We start from the raw sequence: 17870 nt of genomic DNA on the forward strand, positions 1-17870 counted from the left end.
AACACAGTTATATTCATCATTGGGATCTTGTACATATACATGACTTATCAGGTTCTTATTTTTCCCCAATCCCCAGCCTCTCCTCAGGCTCTCCCACCCTTCTCTGTTTACAAAGACATCATTTCCATGTTTTTCCTTTTCACATATTTTTTTCTTTCCCTTTTTAGCTTTCCCCTACCCCTCCCACTTACTCTACTTTTAGATTTTTCTTCCTATTATACAATATCAATTATACATTTTAATCCTTATATGCACTTTTACTTTATCACATCAGTGAAATTATTTGGTATTTACATGTGTAACTTATTAATTTCACTTAAGAGTATGGCCTCAATGTGGCTATACTTACTCAATATGGCCTGACTTAGCTATAAATCTCTCTAGTTTCTTGTTCTATATGGCTGAGTAGTATTCTATTTTATTAAACACACACACAAACACACACACACACACACACACACACACACACACACACATCTTCTTTATCCAGTCACCAGTTGATGGGCAATTAGGCTGTTTCCAAGTTTTAGCTATTACAAACTGTGCCCCTATAAACATGGGTGTGCATATATCACTGTGGCATGATTCTTTTAATTCTTTTGGGAAGATACCCAGCACAGGGATAGCTGGGTCAAATGGGACTTCTAATCCTAGTTCTTTGAGGTACCTCCATATTAATTTTCACAGTGGTTGCACCAGTCTGCACTCCCACCAGCAATGAAGAAGTGTTCCTATCTCCCCACAAACCTGCCAGTATTTCTTATTGGTTAATTTCTTAATAGCAGCTATTCTTACTGGGATGAGATGGAATATCAATGTTGTTTTCATCTGCATCTCTCAAATGACCAGTGATGCTGCACATTTTTTCATATTTACATTTGGGGTGTTGATTTTTTTGGAGTTCTTTATATATTCTAGATAGTAAAACTATGTCTGAGGAACAGCTGGTAAAATTTTTTCCCACAGTGTGGGTTGTCTCTTAGCTCTGCTTGTGATTTTCTGGCACTGCAGAAGCTTTTTAAAAGATGAGGTCCCAATTGTTGATTGTTTGTGCTAGTTCCTGTGCTACAGAGGATTTGTTCATAGAGTCTTTTCCTATGCTGATATCTTTAAGAGTTCGACCTAACTTATCTTCCAACAAGTCGAGTCTTTCTGTTTTAATATTTAAATCTTTAATCCACTTGGATTTTAGTTTAGTGCATGGTGAAAGATAAGGCATCTAGTTTTAATCTTTGCCAAGTTGAAATCCAGTTTTTTCAACACCATTTATTAAAGAGGCCACCTTTCCTCCAGAGAGGGTGTTTGGCTCCTTTATCAAAGATGTATTGTCAGGAGAGGTATCTGCATCTTCTAATCTATTGCACTGATCCTCAGGTCTGTTTCTGAGCCAGTACCATGCTGTTTTTATCACAGTGGCTTTGGAATATAGTTTCAAATTTGTGATAGTGATACCCACTGCCATGTCTTCATTGGCTAGAATTGCTTTTGCTATTCTAGGTCTCTTCTGATTGCAAATGAATTTTTGGATTGTTTTCCCTAGTTCTATGAAATAAACTGTTGGGATTTCAATAGGGATTGCATTGAATCTGTATAGCAGTTTTGGAAGTATGGCCATTTTCACTTATTAATTCTTCCTACCCAGGAACAAGGGATGTTTTTCCCTTTTCTTTTATCCTCTTCAATCTCTTTTTTAGAGTGCTATAGTTTGCAGTGTAGAGGTCTTTTGTCTCCTTCGTTAGATTGATTCCTAGATATTTCATTTTTTTGGATGCTACTGTGAAAGGGATTTTTCACTAATTTAACTCTCAGTGAGACTGTTATTTGTGTACAAGAAGGCTATTGATTTTTAAGTATCTACCTCGTATCCAGCTACTCTACTGAATCTGTTGATCAAATCTAGAAGTCTTTTGGTGGAGTCCTTTGGGTCTTCTATGTAGAGTATTGTATCATCAGCAAATAATGACAGTTTCTCTTCTTCCTTTCCTATTTTTATTCCTTTTTCTTTCTCTTATGTAATTGCTATGGCTAATGTTTCCAAAACTATATTGAACAGGAGTGGTGACAATGAACATCCTTGTCTCATTCCTGATTTTAGTATGAAGGTTTTCAACTTTGACTATTGAGTATGATGTTGGCTGTTGGCTTTGCATTGATAGCCTTTATCAAATTGAGATAAAGTCCATCTATTCCAATTTTATGTAGGATTTTTATTTATGAATGGGTGTTGAATTTTTGTCTAATGCTTTTTCTGCATCTATTGAGATGATCATACAGTTTTCATCCTTTACTCTGTTAATATAGTGTGTTATATTTATTGATTTATGTATGTTGAACCATCCTTGCATCCCTGAGATAAATCTGACTTGGTCACGGTGTATAATCTTCGTGATGATCCTCTGTATTCTGTTTGCCAGTATCTTATTGAAGATTTTTGCATCTATGTTTGTTAGGAAATTGGCCTGTAGTTACCTTTTTTGGTTGGGTCTTTCCCTTGTTTTAGAATCAAATACTTGCTTCCAAGAATGAATCTGGAAGTATTACTTCTCTTTCAATTGCACTGAAAAGTTTAAAGAGTAGTGGCAATAGTTCTTCTCTAAATGTCTTGTAGAATTCAGCAGCGAAGCTGTCAGGACATGGGCTTTTCTTTATTGGTAATGTTTTAATTACATTTTTCAATTTCACTGATCGTAATTGGGGTATTTAGATTTTTTATATCTTCTTCATTCATCTTTGGAAGTTCATGTGTATCTAGGAATCTCTTCATTTCTTCTGTATTTTCCATTTTATTAGAGTACAGGTTTTTGAAGTAGGTATTGATGACCCTCTGGGTTTCTGGTGGATCTGTTGTGCCTTCATATTCTTTTCATTCCTGATTGCATGATTTTGAGCCTTTTCTTCCCTTTTTGGGATAAGGTTAGCTAAGGGTTTGTCAATTTTATTTATTCTTTTGAAAAACCAACTCTTTGATGCGTTGATTTTTTTATATAGTTGTCTTAGTTTCTATTGCATTGAGTTCTGCTCTGATCTTCATAATTTCCTCCCTTGTATGAGCATTGGGTTTCTCTTGCTTTTTTTTTTTCCTAGGAGCTTAAGATTCACCAATAGGTTGTTTATTGGAACTAACTCTGTTTTCCTAGTGTGGACATTCACTGCTGTAAATTTCCCATGCAAAACTGCTTTCATTGTATCCTATAGATTCTGGTATGTTGCACTGTCATTGTCATTAAATTTCAAAAACCGTTTAATTTCTTCTATAATTTCTGCTGTGACCCATTGGTTGTTCAGGAGTGTTATTCAATTTCCATTCGTTTGTGAAGTTCTTATGGTATCTTATGCTATAGATCTCTAGTTTAATTGCACTATATGGTCTGATAATATACATGGGATAACTTTAATTCCTTTGCATTTACTTAAACATGTTCTATGAGCTAGTATGTGGTCTATTTTCGAAAATAACCTGTGTGCAGTGGAAAATAATGTATACTCTAATTTTGTGGGGTGGAACACTCTATAGACATCTATTAAGTCCATTTGTTCAAAAGCATGGTTTAATTCTAATATTTCGTTGTTGATTTTTAGTCTAGATGATCTATTAGTGATAATGGGGTATCAAGGTCCCCCACTCTCTACAACTGCATTAGTGCTAATTTGGTGTTTCATATCTCTTAATATTTGTTTTGTATAGTTGAGGACATTAGTATTTGATGCATATATATTTATGATTGTCACCTTTTCCTTTGGATTCTTGCCTTTACAAGGATGTAGTGACCTTCTTTATCTCTCTTAGTTTTGGTTTAAAATTTACTTTGTCTACAAATAAGATAGCTACACCTGGGGCCAAGGATTTAGCATAGACATGTAAGAATCCCTGTTCATTCCCTGGTAACAAAAAAAAACCCAAAAAGGATAGCTTTCCCTGCTTTTTTCTGGGTTCCTATCACATGGAGAACTGTTTTCCATCCTTTTACTTTCTGTTTATGAGTACCCTTTTCAAGTAGGTGTGTTTCTTGTATACAGTGTATTGTTGAATTTTGCTTCTTAATCCATTCTGCCAGACTATTTCTTTTGATTGGTGAATTGAGGCCATTGATATTGATGGTTGTAACTGATATGTATTGATGTACCATTGTCATATTATTTTCCCATTGTTGGTTCTTCTTTATTATTACTATATTTCTCCTTCTCCCTTTAAATTCTTGCCTTTTGGATTTGCTCTGTCATGCTTCATGGAGTTGTGACCTTCATTGTCTTTTTCTAGGATATTTAAAAAATTTGTTTGGAGTGCTGGTTTGGTATTCATGAAGTTTCTCAGGGGTTCTTTGTCATGAAAATGTCTTCATCAATTTTGAAAGATAGTTTTGCAGTATACATAAGCCTAGCTTGGAAGTTGTTTTCTTTTAATGCTTGAAATACCTCAGTCCAGGCTTTCCTAGAATTGAGGGTTTGTGTTGAAAAGTCAGTTGTAATTCTGATGGGCTTTCCTTTTCATGTAATTTGCTTCTTTTCTCTATCTTCACGTAATATTTTGTACTTGTGTTGGGTTTCTGGGGTCTTATTATATGTCCAGGTATACGTTTTATTTTATTGTAACTAGTTGGAGTCTTATATGCCTCACTTATCTGTATGTCAAGTTCTTTTGCTCTGTTTGGGAAGTTTTTCTATCATAAATTATGTCACTTTTGCTTCTGCCTGCTTTTTCATGGATCCCTATTAATCTTATATTATTCTTCTTTGCATTATCTAGGAGTTGTTGGATTAATTTCTAATGGTTCCTTATGATTTTTAGGCAATGTCTCTTTTCAAGGTCACTGACCACCATCCTATCTTCTATATCTGATATTCTGTCTTCAGATTTGGCCAGTCTGCTATGTATACTTTTAATAGAGTTTTAAATCTCCTGGATATCCGTTTGAGTCTGTTTCATGGATTCCATTTCTTTCTTCTGTTGGGTGTTCAAGGTTTCCATTTCTTTCCTATGCTGAGCATTCCTGTCGTCAATCACAGACCTGAACTCATCTATTTTTTTATCTGTTTCTGTTCTAGAGTTTATAATCATGTCTTTTATCTGGGAAATTATTTCTGTTTTGAATCATGTAAATCATGGTAACAAGATGGTAGAACAAAAGACATATAAAACTGTCTGTTGTAGAATATTTTTAAATGGAGAGCTTATATAAATATCTCCTTCCAGCATCTCAAGGCCTCTGAATAATTAGCTGTAAGAACTAATTCTTCTTTATTAACCAATAAAGAAAAGGACAAGATGACCTGACCAGTGATATGCATCTTTACAAAAAAGATCACTGTATAAACTGCTAATGTGTTTAACACACAATGCTTAAGAGACAACTTTAATTTTCACTTGCAGAAGTATAAAAAGTATAAAATAACAAAAAAATGAAATAATGAGGTATAGGGTGCTTTTTCCTTTCTCTTTTTCCCTTAAGGCATCTGAAATTCAACCAAATTCAGGAAAATCTGGAGAATCTGGTTAAATTACTGTTGCAAGAGTAGGACCCAGGTCAAGTCCACCTTTAGGGTAGGGTATTCCAAGAAATGGGGAATCACAGGTATTTAGAACCATATAAGATCAAGGGCTGGATCCTAGATTGCTTATCTTCTCCCCTTAGGCCTCTGAAATCCTACATCATTTATTTCTCAATTCAGCCTTTCATTTATCTAATTAGTGGGTTTCCACTGGGTTCCAAGAGCTCTCACATAAATAGGCATCATTTCTACTTCTAAAGTCCTGAAAGTTTCCTTGTTTATAAATTGTACCAAACTCCCCTCATTAGAGCTTTCTCTCTTGCTACACTGACATCCACTGCTCCTTTATTTTGGGTTCTCCTATCTTTGTGTTCATAACACTGTCATATTCAGCATCTGCCAGGATAGAGTGACTTTATACAACTGTCTCCCATATGCCTATGGGAGATTCTTGAAGCATTAGCTGTCTGCATTCTCTAACAAGAGCGCATACTGTCCTTGGACCATGAGGGAGCGGGAGTAGTATCACGATGAAGGACTCAGGATTCAGGATTCCATTTTACTACAAAAGGCAAAGTTTCTAACTTACTTATGCTTCAGTTTCCTCATCTGAAACTGGAGATGAAAATAGCAACTGCTTCATGGCCAGTTGTGAGGATTCAGTGAGTTAATTTTGAAAACAATTTTGGATAATACCTTCTACTTCCTTAGTGTCAGCATTATCATTATCATCATCAATAAACCAGGGTTGGGAGTTGGTCAGTTGGTATTGGAACCTTTTCTGCTCCTCAATAGCACAGGTTGAGATTAGCTAGATTTTTTTAAAGGAAAAGAGATTTTCAAGGCCACCCCCAATTCATTTTCTTCTAAGCTGGATTTCTTGTGTAGACCATTTTTTCTTAGGTTTATTCAGGAAATGTCATTTGGTAATTTTGTTGGAATGAATACCACATCCATACACACAGAATATAACAGTTTAAATTCAAGAAACTGAAAATTACAGAAGTGTAGTATCACTGGCAGCAGCACCAACAGGTACCACTCCCTGCCATGCCATCCGCCTCAGCTGTAGGTGGGGCCACATGAGTCTCCACCAGAATCCTAACAGAACACGGTGACACCTTCGCTTTTATTTCTGAATTGTGGCAATGTTAGTACGTAAAAGAGTATTTTAGGGGAGGGATGTGGGAACAACATGAGGTTATTAAACAATACATTCATAGCAAACTAGCATGATTAATTTCAAGAAAAAGTTTATGCTCCTACTAAAATTGGTAGTAATGACTACTTCTTAATAAATGGTTTTACTTATTATCTTATTTTAAAATTCTTTCACTGCATTAACAAAACTTTTCTGGAAAAAGATCATAATTTCACATACAAGTAGAGGCTGGAGCCATCAATTTAAATCATCACTTTAATATTTTTTAGTTCAATCTATTGTATAGGACATTAATACAGCAATTTCATGCCACTTAAATTATCAAGTGATATTTCACAAGTAAATTTATTTCTATGTAAAGATCTACCTTATATGTCCCAGTACAGAAAAAGATAATTATCCACCACAAAAAGAAAGTCATGTCTCCCAAAGGGAAGAAGAGTCGGGACTGAGGAAGTGAATGTCTCAGAGATCACAAGGTGTGTAAGACACACCCAAGAGTTCCGTGAGGTGCCCTGGCTTGCTCTCTGAAGATGCCAGTTCTGGGGAAGAAGGCTAGAATCGGATGTGCAGAGCACTTGCACTTCACAGAGAGCACCCCTATCTCCCATCTCACCTGCTGCTCACAGCAGGGATTTGTTACTTCCACTTACAGATTAGGAAACAAAGACCAGAGGAGAGGAGTGATTTACACAAGTTCACCAAGCAAATGAGTAGCAGACCCCAAAGCAGGACTTGAGAATGTTTTTATTCCATATCCCGAGGAATCTTCCTCAGCTGCTTTAGTTTATGCTGAGGACTTCTGATGTCTAGCTCTCCTCCTTTATTCAGTGCAAAGGGCAGAGCACAATTGATTCCCAGGAACACCTGGCCATTTCGTTCTTTTTTATAATTTCCATCTTTCATTTGCTAGATGTACACAGCATTGTATTGATCTATTTGTTCAACCAGCATTCATTAAACTCTGGCCATTTATCCCATTCATGAGTCAGAACAACCGTTACATAAAAGTTCAGCTTGGGAATAATTCTACACATTTCATCAACATGAATCACGAACATCTGAGAGGCAAGCTTCTCTCTTCTTTTTCCATGCAAATAATATGTGAGACTTTTGTCAATTTTCACTATTGATGGATCAATTATCTAATTTGAGAAATTAACACAAATCTCATTGATCTGAAAAGTGATTGACATGTTTCTTTGACTTTCACATACATTCTAAGCCTGTAAGTAAATTTCAATATTGGTTTAAGCAAAACATAATTACAATGGCCATGCCTGCTAAACGAAAATAATAGTAATCATTATTATAACTATTACTCACCTCCATTTCAAAACATGAAAGACAAGGTCTAGAATTGTTCTGGTTTATTCAAAAAGCAAGTTGTAGAACCAGGACTTGAACTAAGGTCTTCATGAAACTACAATAGCATTTAATAGTTGATTTTCTCAGCTGTGACCACAGAATAAAATACAGTAGAATATGGCAAAGCTGAGGAAAACACTCGGGGACTTTTTTATTCAAGGGATGTTGGGATCTATATTTTTAAGACTACACACCTAAAACATACATCAATTCTGTAAAATCCAGACCATTGCCATTTTTTCTAAAGCAGATATAGAAATTTTCTTTCTTCCAAACAACTGGAGAGGTTGCATAGGTATAATTTATCATTGTTAAATGCTTTTATAATTAAAATTACTTTATAAGACTGCTATTTTTCTTCACAGGCATTCCTGATGAATAAGATGGGAACCTATATCACTGCAACTTAAAATTGAGAAAATAAAAATACTGCGAGACAAAGTGTTTTCTCCTACTTTCAGGGTAAGTTAGCATTGATATCACTAGGCAGCTCTGTGTGAGGAACACTTGTCTCTTGTGACCTGTGTGACTACACATAATGTTTTATTTATTGACACTGTATTTCTGAGTGCAAGCCTTACACAGGCAAAGCCTTCCTGTTCTTTTTTCCCCCCTTTTACTGAGTTTATTGGTACATTTTAGGTATACAGTACAATTACATTCATTACTGGGATCTTGTACCTTTACATGAACAGGTCTTGGTTATTATTTTTTTCCCCTTGTCCCTGCCCTCCCTTCACCCCCTCTTCCCCTCCCCATTTACAAACATTTCATTTCCATTTTCTTCATTTTGTCATACTTTTTTTTTCTTTTACCTTATTACCCTTCCCCTACCCTTCCCATTTTCCCTACACCTTTGGCCCTTTTCTTCCTATTTCACATGGTCAATTATCTCATTAGGATCTTATGTACTATCATAGCTTTTCAAACCAGAGAAACTATTCAGTATTTACACATGTGTGATTTATTTATTTCACTTAGGAGTATATCCTCAATATGTATCCATTTTCCTATGAATGAGTCTAATTTCTCATTCTTTATGGCTGAGTAGTATTCCATTTATAGAAAAACCACATCCTCTTTATCCAATTTCCAACTGAGGGGCAAATGGGCTGTTTCCAAGTTTTAGCTATTACAAACTGTGCTGCTATAAACATGGGTGTGCATATATCACTGTGGTATGAGTCCTTTAATTCTTTTGGAAAGATACCCAGCAGAGGGATGGCTGGGTCAAATGGAACCTCTAGTCCTAGCTCTTTGAGGTATCTCCATATTGATTTCCATAGTGGTTGCACCAGTATGCACTCCCACCAACAATGGAGAAGGGTTCCTTTCTCCCCACAACCCCACCAACATTTGTTATTGGTTGATTTCTTGATAGCAGCCATTCTTTGTGGGGTGAGGTGAAATCTCATTGTTGTTTTCATCTGCATCTCTTGAATGACCAGTGATATGGAATTTTTTTCATATATTTACTTGCTGCTTTTACTTCTTTGTCTGAGAAATCTCTGTTAATTTCAGATGCCCATTTTTGAATTGGGTCTTTATATTGGGGGAGGGATGATTGTTTTGAGTTCTTTATTTGCTGATGATATGATACTCTACATTGAAGACTCAAAAAACTCTACCAAATGACTTCTAGACTTAATTGACACTTTTAGCAGAGTAGGTGTATACAAGGTGAACACCCCAAAATCAATAGCCTTCTTGTACACAAATAACAGACTCCCTGAGAGAGAAATTAGGGAAACAATTTCTTTCACAATAGCATCAAAAAAAAAAAAATAACAAAAGAAGCAAAAGACCTCCACACTGAAAACTACAGCACTCTGAAAGAAGAGATTGAACAGGATATAAGAAAATGGAAAGATATCCCCTGCTCCTGGGTAGGAAGAATCAACATAGTGAAAATGGCCATACTACCAAAACTGCTATACAGATTCAATGCAATCCCAATTGAAATTCCAACACTATATTTCACAGAACTAGAAAAAAGAATCCAAAAATTTGTTTGGAACCAGAAGAGACCTAGAATAGCAAAAGCCATCCTAGGCAACAGACACGTGGCAGCAGGTATAACAATTCCCAATTTGAAACTATACTACAAAGCCACTGTGATAAAAACACCATGGTACTGGCAAAGAAACAGACCTGAGGATCAGTGGAACAGACAGGAAGACACAAAAACAACTCCGGATGTACTCAGCTACCTCAAGTTTGACAAAGGAGCTGACTGTCCTCACTGGAGGAAAGATAGCCTCTTTAATAAATGGTGTTGGAAAAACTGGATCTCAACCTGCCAAAGATTAAAACTAGACCCTTATCTCTCACCATGCACTAAATTAAAATCCACGTGGATTAAAGATCTAAATATTAAAACAGAAACATTGAACTTGCTGGAAGGTAAGTTAGGCAGAACTCTGGAAGACACTGGCATAGGAAAAGAGTTTATGAACAAATCCTCAGTAGCATGGGAACTAGCAGCAAGAATCAGCATCCGGGATCTCATTTTATTAAAAAGCTTCTGCACTGCAAAAGAAACCATCAAGAGAACTAAGAGACAACCTACAATGTGGGAAAAATTTTTACTAGCTGCTCCTCAGACAAAGGACTATTATCTAAAATACATAAAGCCTTCCTGTTCTAATGCACACTTCGCTGTCTACTTGAACACTGAAGAAATCCTCTCCCAAGAGTTCACCATCAGACCAAACATAGGGAGGCAGCGCTGAAAAGCAAAGCCCAGCAGAGCCCACAGTGCTTCTGGTCTGGTGCCTGCTGGCCAGGAAATACAGTGTGATCAACACACCTCACTTAAAATGTTTCTACAGAGCCACACTTCAAAAACAGGCAGTTACTGTTAACAGCGCAATAAGGATAGATAGATAGATAGATAGATAGATAGATAGATAGATAGATAGATAGATAGACAGATAGATTGATTGATTGATTTGTTTCAAAATATGATAATGGTAAAAATCACTGATACATTTACAATTTTTTAATACCTAAGGATTTAAAATCTGATGTGTATTCTACATTTATGATACTTCTTGAGTTAAAGCAGTCGCCTTTCAAACGTAGACACAAGCTGCTCCTGGCATCTGTGTTGGAGTACACAGGGAGAACACAGGGAGAAGCCAAGCAGGAAGCCAGCAGTAAGACACAGCACGTTAAGAGCAGCGACTGGAAGGCATATGATGCAGCATGCAGGAGGGCATCTCAGCTCACTCAGGTGGGGCTGGAGGAAGTGACACCTCAGCTAAGCTCCTAAGGATGAGCCAAACTAGTCAGAGGAAATGGCAGGGAGCAGGGCAGGGCTATGAAAGAAGCAGGAAGGTCAATCTTCCAGGCAGAGGTGCCTCTAAGGCCTGCAGGTGGGTGACTGCAGTATGCCAAAAAGACGGCAAGAACTTCAGCAGGGCTGGGACAGAGAGGCTTCATGGGCAGAGATCAGGCTGGGAGGATGGAAAGGCTAAAGCTAGATGAGCTATACTAGAGGTGCACAAGGTGGCGTTCTGAATCAAATGCACCTTTCATGACATTTCCTATTCAGATTTCATGATGCTAACTTTTCAGCTCTAACAGCAGAGGAATAAAATTATGCTTAATGAAATGTGATTTGTCATTTATAAGTGATTTTTGGAGGGAACACTATGCATAATACCATATAAATTTTAAATGTTTATATTAAACTTCTGGATGTAGGTGTAACGTGTAGCAGAATGAAGAGTGATTCTACTGGCCATTTTGGAATTACACATTGTTTGCAAAATTACTGTGATTACAAGTGCTGTATTCCAACTTAGGGCTCCAGATCTGTCTTTTGGAATTCTCACAATATGTAATAGCACTGGAAATGCAATAGTTTATAGTAGCAAAAAGCACTACAACACCATCGTGCCATTTATTCAGAGTTTTACTGATTTCAAGTGTGGTGGCTGGTCTTCTTTGTCCAACCAGATGATCAGATTCTGGAAAGTAAGGCAAGTGTTAGATCTGTCTGTCTACTTACTTGAATTTTAATACGTGCCAGGAACTGTGCTGGAGTGCTTGACAGTCTTGAACACATTAAGATGACTTTATTAGAACCAGAAAAGACATTTATGTATTAATATGTATGTCCCTACATATTACACCCTGCCCAAATACATGCTATTAGATAAAGATACTGTGTAGGGATATTACTGAATCCAAACCTCATGAAGGTTCTGCCTGATAACTTGTGTCTACCACGCACACTTCTGTCAATGTGACCTGACTTGGAAACAGGACTCTGCATATGTCACAAAGTTAAGACGCAGGCACACCGGGGGAATCCCTGGTAAGCAGTGGTGTCAGAAGGGGGAAATTAGGACACAAGGAGACGGCAAAGTGAGAGCGCTGAGAGACAGTGGAGACAGAGACAGGAACATCTGCGAGCTACCAGCAGATAAGAAGAGCATCCACAGAGGTTCTCCTCCAGTCCTGCTGACGTGGTTACTGTACACTTCAGCCCCTGAGTCTGAAAGAATATCCTTCTGCTGCTCCAAGCCTCCACGCTGGGGGTACTTTGAATGGCAGCCCCAGAAACCAACGCAGGGGTCATCTCTCATCTCAGCGCCCCGTCTTTCCTCCATAGTCACTGTCTAGTGACCTCCACTCAGCACAGCTGACAAGTCTGCCCTTTTCCCTGTGGGCAGAGCCATGCTGCCCCATTAACCTGCAGTGCTAGTCCTGTGGAAAGTGCCGGTGTGTGCAGACCTCAGCACTTTCTACTGTTAGGACACAGTTTAACTGAGTATTTCATAATTGATGATATGTGACCGTAGGAAAGAAAGCTGCTGCTCCCACGATAAAAAAGTAAGGTGGAAACCATTGATAAACAGAAATGAAGTGTGGGTGAGGCAGTTACAAAAAGGCTGCACGGAACTCATGAAGATCTAAAAAAATGTCCTCATTAAGATTGCTTTGCAAGTATCTTTGAAGTCGCACTTCATTTACTAAAGCTGTACGCAGTGACCCCAGCACAATGATGTAATCACAGCTTGTGTACGAAAGGGCTTGCGGGGCTGCCATCAGGGCCCAAGCACACACGGTGTAAAAGGGCACTTGTGTCAGTTTCATAGTTCTCTGATTCTCCCAAGAGTTCGCATTATCCTTGGAGTCCTAACTCCAGGTGACAGGAAAGAAGAGATTTCTCCTGTAAGTAGCTCTGTAAACTGCTTCTATTCGGGGACTTGCCTGCATGGTCTATCATCAGTGGGGCACACTGAGCTGTACCTGATTCGCTTCCCAATCTGCCCTTCAGGCTCAGTGCTTCATACACAGCAGCCTCTCCCAAAATGTTTTCTTTCTTAAATGACCACAAAGAGGAAACATTATTTTCTGCTTTCCCTTCTTCAAAAAAATCATATCCTAAAAAAAAGTTGTGTTATTATGGGCTCAGACTGAAGGCATAAGAAAGATTTGCAGAGGACTCAATGTTAAGGGCATTTGCTAAGATGAGGTATAATTTACCCACCTATGAATATTCTCATGTTTACTGTATCACTTGTCATAGCACTGATATGCTTTTCACATCATATTTCTGAAAATAGTCACCACGTCCTTAGGGTACATCTTCACAGGACTCCCCTGTAACACCACAATGCTATTTCCCCAAGTTTACCAATTTGTACCCTGATGCAGAAAAGTTGACTTAATTCCTTAAAGGCAGACTGGGAAGCGAATATGCCTCAGATTCGGATTCCAGATGCTGGGTCAGTCCCAGCCCTGTCACAATCAGGTTGTCACAGTAAGCAAGCCTGGCCCAGACCCTCGCACCCTGGTCAGCAGAGGAGGGTCGGGCGGGCCTCTTGTGCCCACTGGCTCCGCGCCCTCATCTTCAGCACCAGAAAAATCAGATTTTCTTCTGAATAAAAAATGTGATGTCTCACCGCTTTTCTTCTAATGTGGGAAACAAAGAACAGCACACCTAGGTACTTGTAAACAATGACAGAAATGACAAGGAGCAGTCGACTTAGTGAATATGGAATGAGAAGGGAAAAAAATGCTCCCAAGAAGAAAGGTGAATTTCGCATCAGCACAGAAGTGTCAACTCTTTTTGGGAAACAATGCCAAGAAATATTTGATGTCCACAGGATCTATAAGAATGAAAGGAACACCAGTGCTAAGTTGGAAGGTCTGTGGAGTACGCAGCTGAAAAAGTGAAAGCCTTAGTCAACCCTTGATATTGCAGAATCTGAAGAGAACATGGCATTATCTAATTGCACCAAAACAACTTCTGTATGAACTCTACATTTTAATGATCTAAATACATTTATAATTTTTACTCCTTCAACTACAGATAACCAGTATCAGGTTCTTTTCAAAATGCTACACAAATATTCCTTATTTTTATTCTTTATTTACATAACTTCATAGGAACTATTGACAAGAAACCTTAGGACACCGTGTGGTTAATACAAAGGACACAGTCTTTCAGATGGCCTGAGAAGACAGACACTTGAGCAGTCAGTCTACTAAGCAGCTACAGGAGTTACACCTTCCCCTTAGACACTTTCATCACAGGACACAGCTGTGAAACAACCCTGGCTTCAAACAGAAAGGTTGTAATACAGTGCCTCCTCGCTACACTGGGGCTGCAGAGGTTCCGGTGTGAACCAGAGTGAGCACAGAGGGCTCCGCTAAGCCCCCGGGCTGACTGGGTTTTGTGGGTGAGCACCTTTTGTGAGTATTTGTGTACAATACATGTATAGACACTGGCTTGTATTTTAGCAGTGGGGTAGTGGCATTCTCTTTTCCCCAAAATACTAAAATGCAGAAATGTGAAAACTCAGAGCAGCAATGTCAAACCTTACACAGCCTGCTTGGCAGCCATGGTGAAGGATCAAGGACTTCCTCTGCTCTTCTCATTCTGCGTTTCACCTCGGTAAGTATCAAGATAAATGACCTCCCTTAAGAAAATTCTACTATTAGCTCACAAACTACGTGTATATTTTAACAATATTGTGTGTGGGAAAGAGGTGTCGGAGGGGAGAAGCCTGCAAAACCAGAAGAAGTCAAACATTATGTGGCCTCCGCAAGGTTCTATCCCTGCGTGATTTTTCAGTTACATATGCATCCCGCTAGGAGTCAGGGGAGATGAATACACGTGTGTGAGTGTGTGTGTGTGTGTGTGTGTGTGTGCGCACGCGTGTGCGTGTGTGTCTGTGTGTCTGTGTTTATGTATCTCTATGCACTTCTTTAGACAGAATTAGTGAGCGTACCTGCTACAACGCTGGCGAGCTGCTGGGTTCTGGTGATGGGGCATGCACGCCGAGCCAGAACGATGGCGGAGGCAATTTTCCGAGCATGCTTCTCCTCCCCGTACCCTCTCAGGATGGACGCCAGCGCCTGCTGATCCAAGGCGTTCACGGCCTCAGCCGCGGTGGGCACGTCAGGGCATCTGCACACAAGGACAGCCGCTTAGTTCCCTGCCGTCAGCTTCCACTGGCAAGAGGTGAGAGAGACTTCAGATCCCGAGGCAGAGTCAGGCATGCACAAGAGCCTGGGAGACCGCTGAGGCTTCCGGGTGAGGGGCTGAGACCTACACAAATGAGGGCAATTTTCTCCTTCAAACACTCAGCACTATGGCAAGGGCAAGGGTTTGGAACCTTTACCAAGGTGGAGGAAGCAGGAAGTTAGAATGTTTTACTACCTTTAATTCATGGAGAGGTTATTAGCGCTTCTGTAGATTTCCTTCAAGCTAAAACAATGGACTTTATGTGGATTTAAATTATTCAAAATTAAATTACTGCTTGATTTTTGTTGTTGTTGTTGTTTTGTTTTAATATGGAAGATACAAGACTCGCCAATGTTATCTGAACAAATCTAGGCCTCAGGAACTTAAGTGAATCTACAACAGTAAAGTAACTACTTGTGGGGTAGCTGAAGACGGAAAGTCTATATGAGAAAATATTGGTGAGTTTGCACTCGCAAAACTCAGAATAATCCTAATGGCAACAGTGTATCTTATATCAAATTTAGCAATACGAGCTCAATCACCCATGGCAAAGGTCACCACGGATTAAACTGAAAATAAACATATGATACTGAACAAGTCTGAATATAAACTCAGATGGAACACGAAAAGAAATCCCAAGCTCTGGCGGTGTGGAATGAATTATAGTAGCAGAGAAGAGCATTCTCTCTATCACACCACTCCAGTGTACTTCAGAGAAAGGGGCCCAGGGATTCTAACTGGTGAGCCAACCATGACCTCACTCAGTAGACAGTCTCGCTTGCAGAACAACTGCTATGTTTATACTGATACACTGGGTTGGTTATTGGTACCAATCAATGCTATGACTTGGAAGTAACAAAGATGTGGCAACTTCAAGACCTAAGGATCACACCAGAGCGGGTCTGCCCAGCACAACCCAAACTCTTCTTGAAAACAGGAAACTCTACCTCATTAATATGCTAGCCTCTTCCATGAAAAATCTCTCCTTCCCTATCTCTCTCCTTCCTATTTCTCTGTGCAATCTTACTTTCGAGATCACCAGTCAGTGTCTCTGTAAAGTAATCCTGATTTCCATCTTAGTGTGCTTTGCTTCTTCAGCCTTTATGATGAGAATCTGTCTTTTACAGAGTTTGACTGATCTAGGTTAGGATGCTCGCCCTGCTCATTTTGGGAAAGCTTTTAAACCATTGGAACCTTTGATTTTTAACATACTGAAAACAGCAGTGCTTACCCCACTGAACTGTTGGGAGAAGTGGCTCTGTAAACCACTGTAAACACACATAGTGTGGTGTCTGACACAAATGAGATGTCCAATGAATTCCAGTGCCCTCATATATTTCCTGGGGATCATGCGAGGCTTCAACGACAAAACTTCTGGTAGAACTCATGTATCTGTGAATTCGGCTGTCCAGTCACCGGGCACTGGAATGAACCTTGCCAACGATGACAGATTTAGACCCCAGCACAGCCAAAGCAACTGTAAGATACTATGGATGTACTCAGCAGTTTTTCATCATAACTTTCTAATATTAAGAAAATTAAAACAACATTTGGATCAAGTGAAAGGCAGACATAATTGTACTCTCATCTTTATATTAATACTAGTAATATCATTATTATTATTATTGAAGAGTAGTTAGAAGTTTTCACAGTGCTATGGGGCCAAAACACATCAGTCTTGACGGGTGGCAGTGGCCAGGTTGCTTTGGAATAGAAACTCATACGGGGAGGAAGCCAAACCCAGACGTGGAGCCCAGCCCCACAGGTTAGGAGGCTGAGATGTGAGAGGCTTCCGCTGATATCACTACACTCACGAGGAGAAACATACACTGACAAAGGCCCAGTTACCATGCTCCAGGGAAGGGTGGGACTTCCACAGGAGCAAACTGGCAAGTCCTCAGACCTGTGAATGCTTTTCTGCTTGAGACGCCTTACTGCAAACTAAAATCCTTGCTGAAATCAAGATCAGAAAGGAATAAACGTCTTTGAAGATGCCAGTGTTGAATGGCGGTGGGCTAGGGCAGCCTGGACATCCATCTGCATCCGGGCATCTGTTCCCCACGAACAGACAGGCCAAAGCTCTCACTGTGGACTCTCTTTGCTGACATTGGCTTAGCATTGTGCATATTTACATTTCTGATTTCCCTCTTCTATGAATTCAAGGGAGTCAACTGTTCTTTTTGAATGCCACACGTTTTCTTCAGCTCTGTTAACATCTCTGATTAGGCTGCTCTGCAAGCTGTCAACTGGGAAGCCATTCATCCTGCTAAGGCCAATTGGCTAAACTCTAACATCATCCATTAGATACTAACTGACCAACGGAGAGGTGAATGCTCAGGGACATTTTTTTTTTTTTTTTTTTTTTTT

General features: G+C 39.2%; 1 protein-coding gene across 2 annotated transcripts in view; it reads right to left on the minus strand.

Annotated features, from left to right (window-relative positions):
• The window catches only part of Mettl15 (methyltransferase like 15), a 192375-nt gene that overhangs the window by 23467 nt on the left and 151038 nt on the right, over positions 1 to 17870 (minus strand). For both annotated transcript variants that reach the window (XM_010640439.3, XM_010640438.3), the window contains exon 6: positions 15268 to 15446. In XM_010640439.3, coding sequence (XP_010638741.1) covers positions 15268 to 15446 — 179 coding nt within the window. The remainder of the gene's footprint in view (positions 1 to 15267; positions 15447 to 17870) is intronic.

The sequence above is a fragment of the Fukomys damarensis genome, unplaced genomic scaffold (assembly GCF_012274545.1).
Source record: "Fukomys damarensis isolate Sample0158 unplaced genomic scaffold, DMR_v1.0_HiC HiC_scaffold_16, whole genome shotgun sequence".
Lineage (NCBI taxonomy): Eukaryota > Metazoa > Chordata > Mammalia > Rodentia > Bathyergidae > Fukomys > Fukomys damarensis.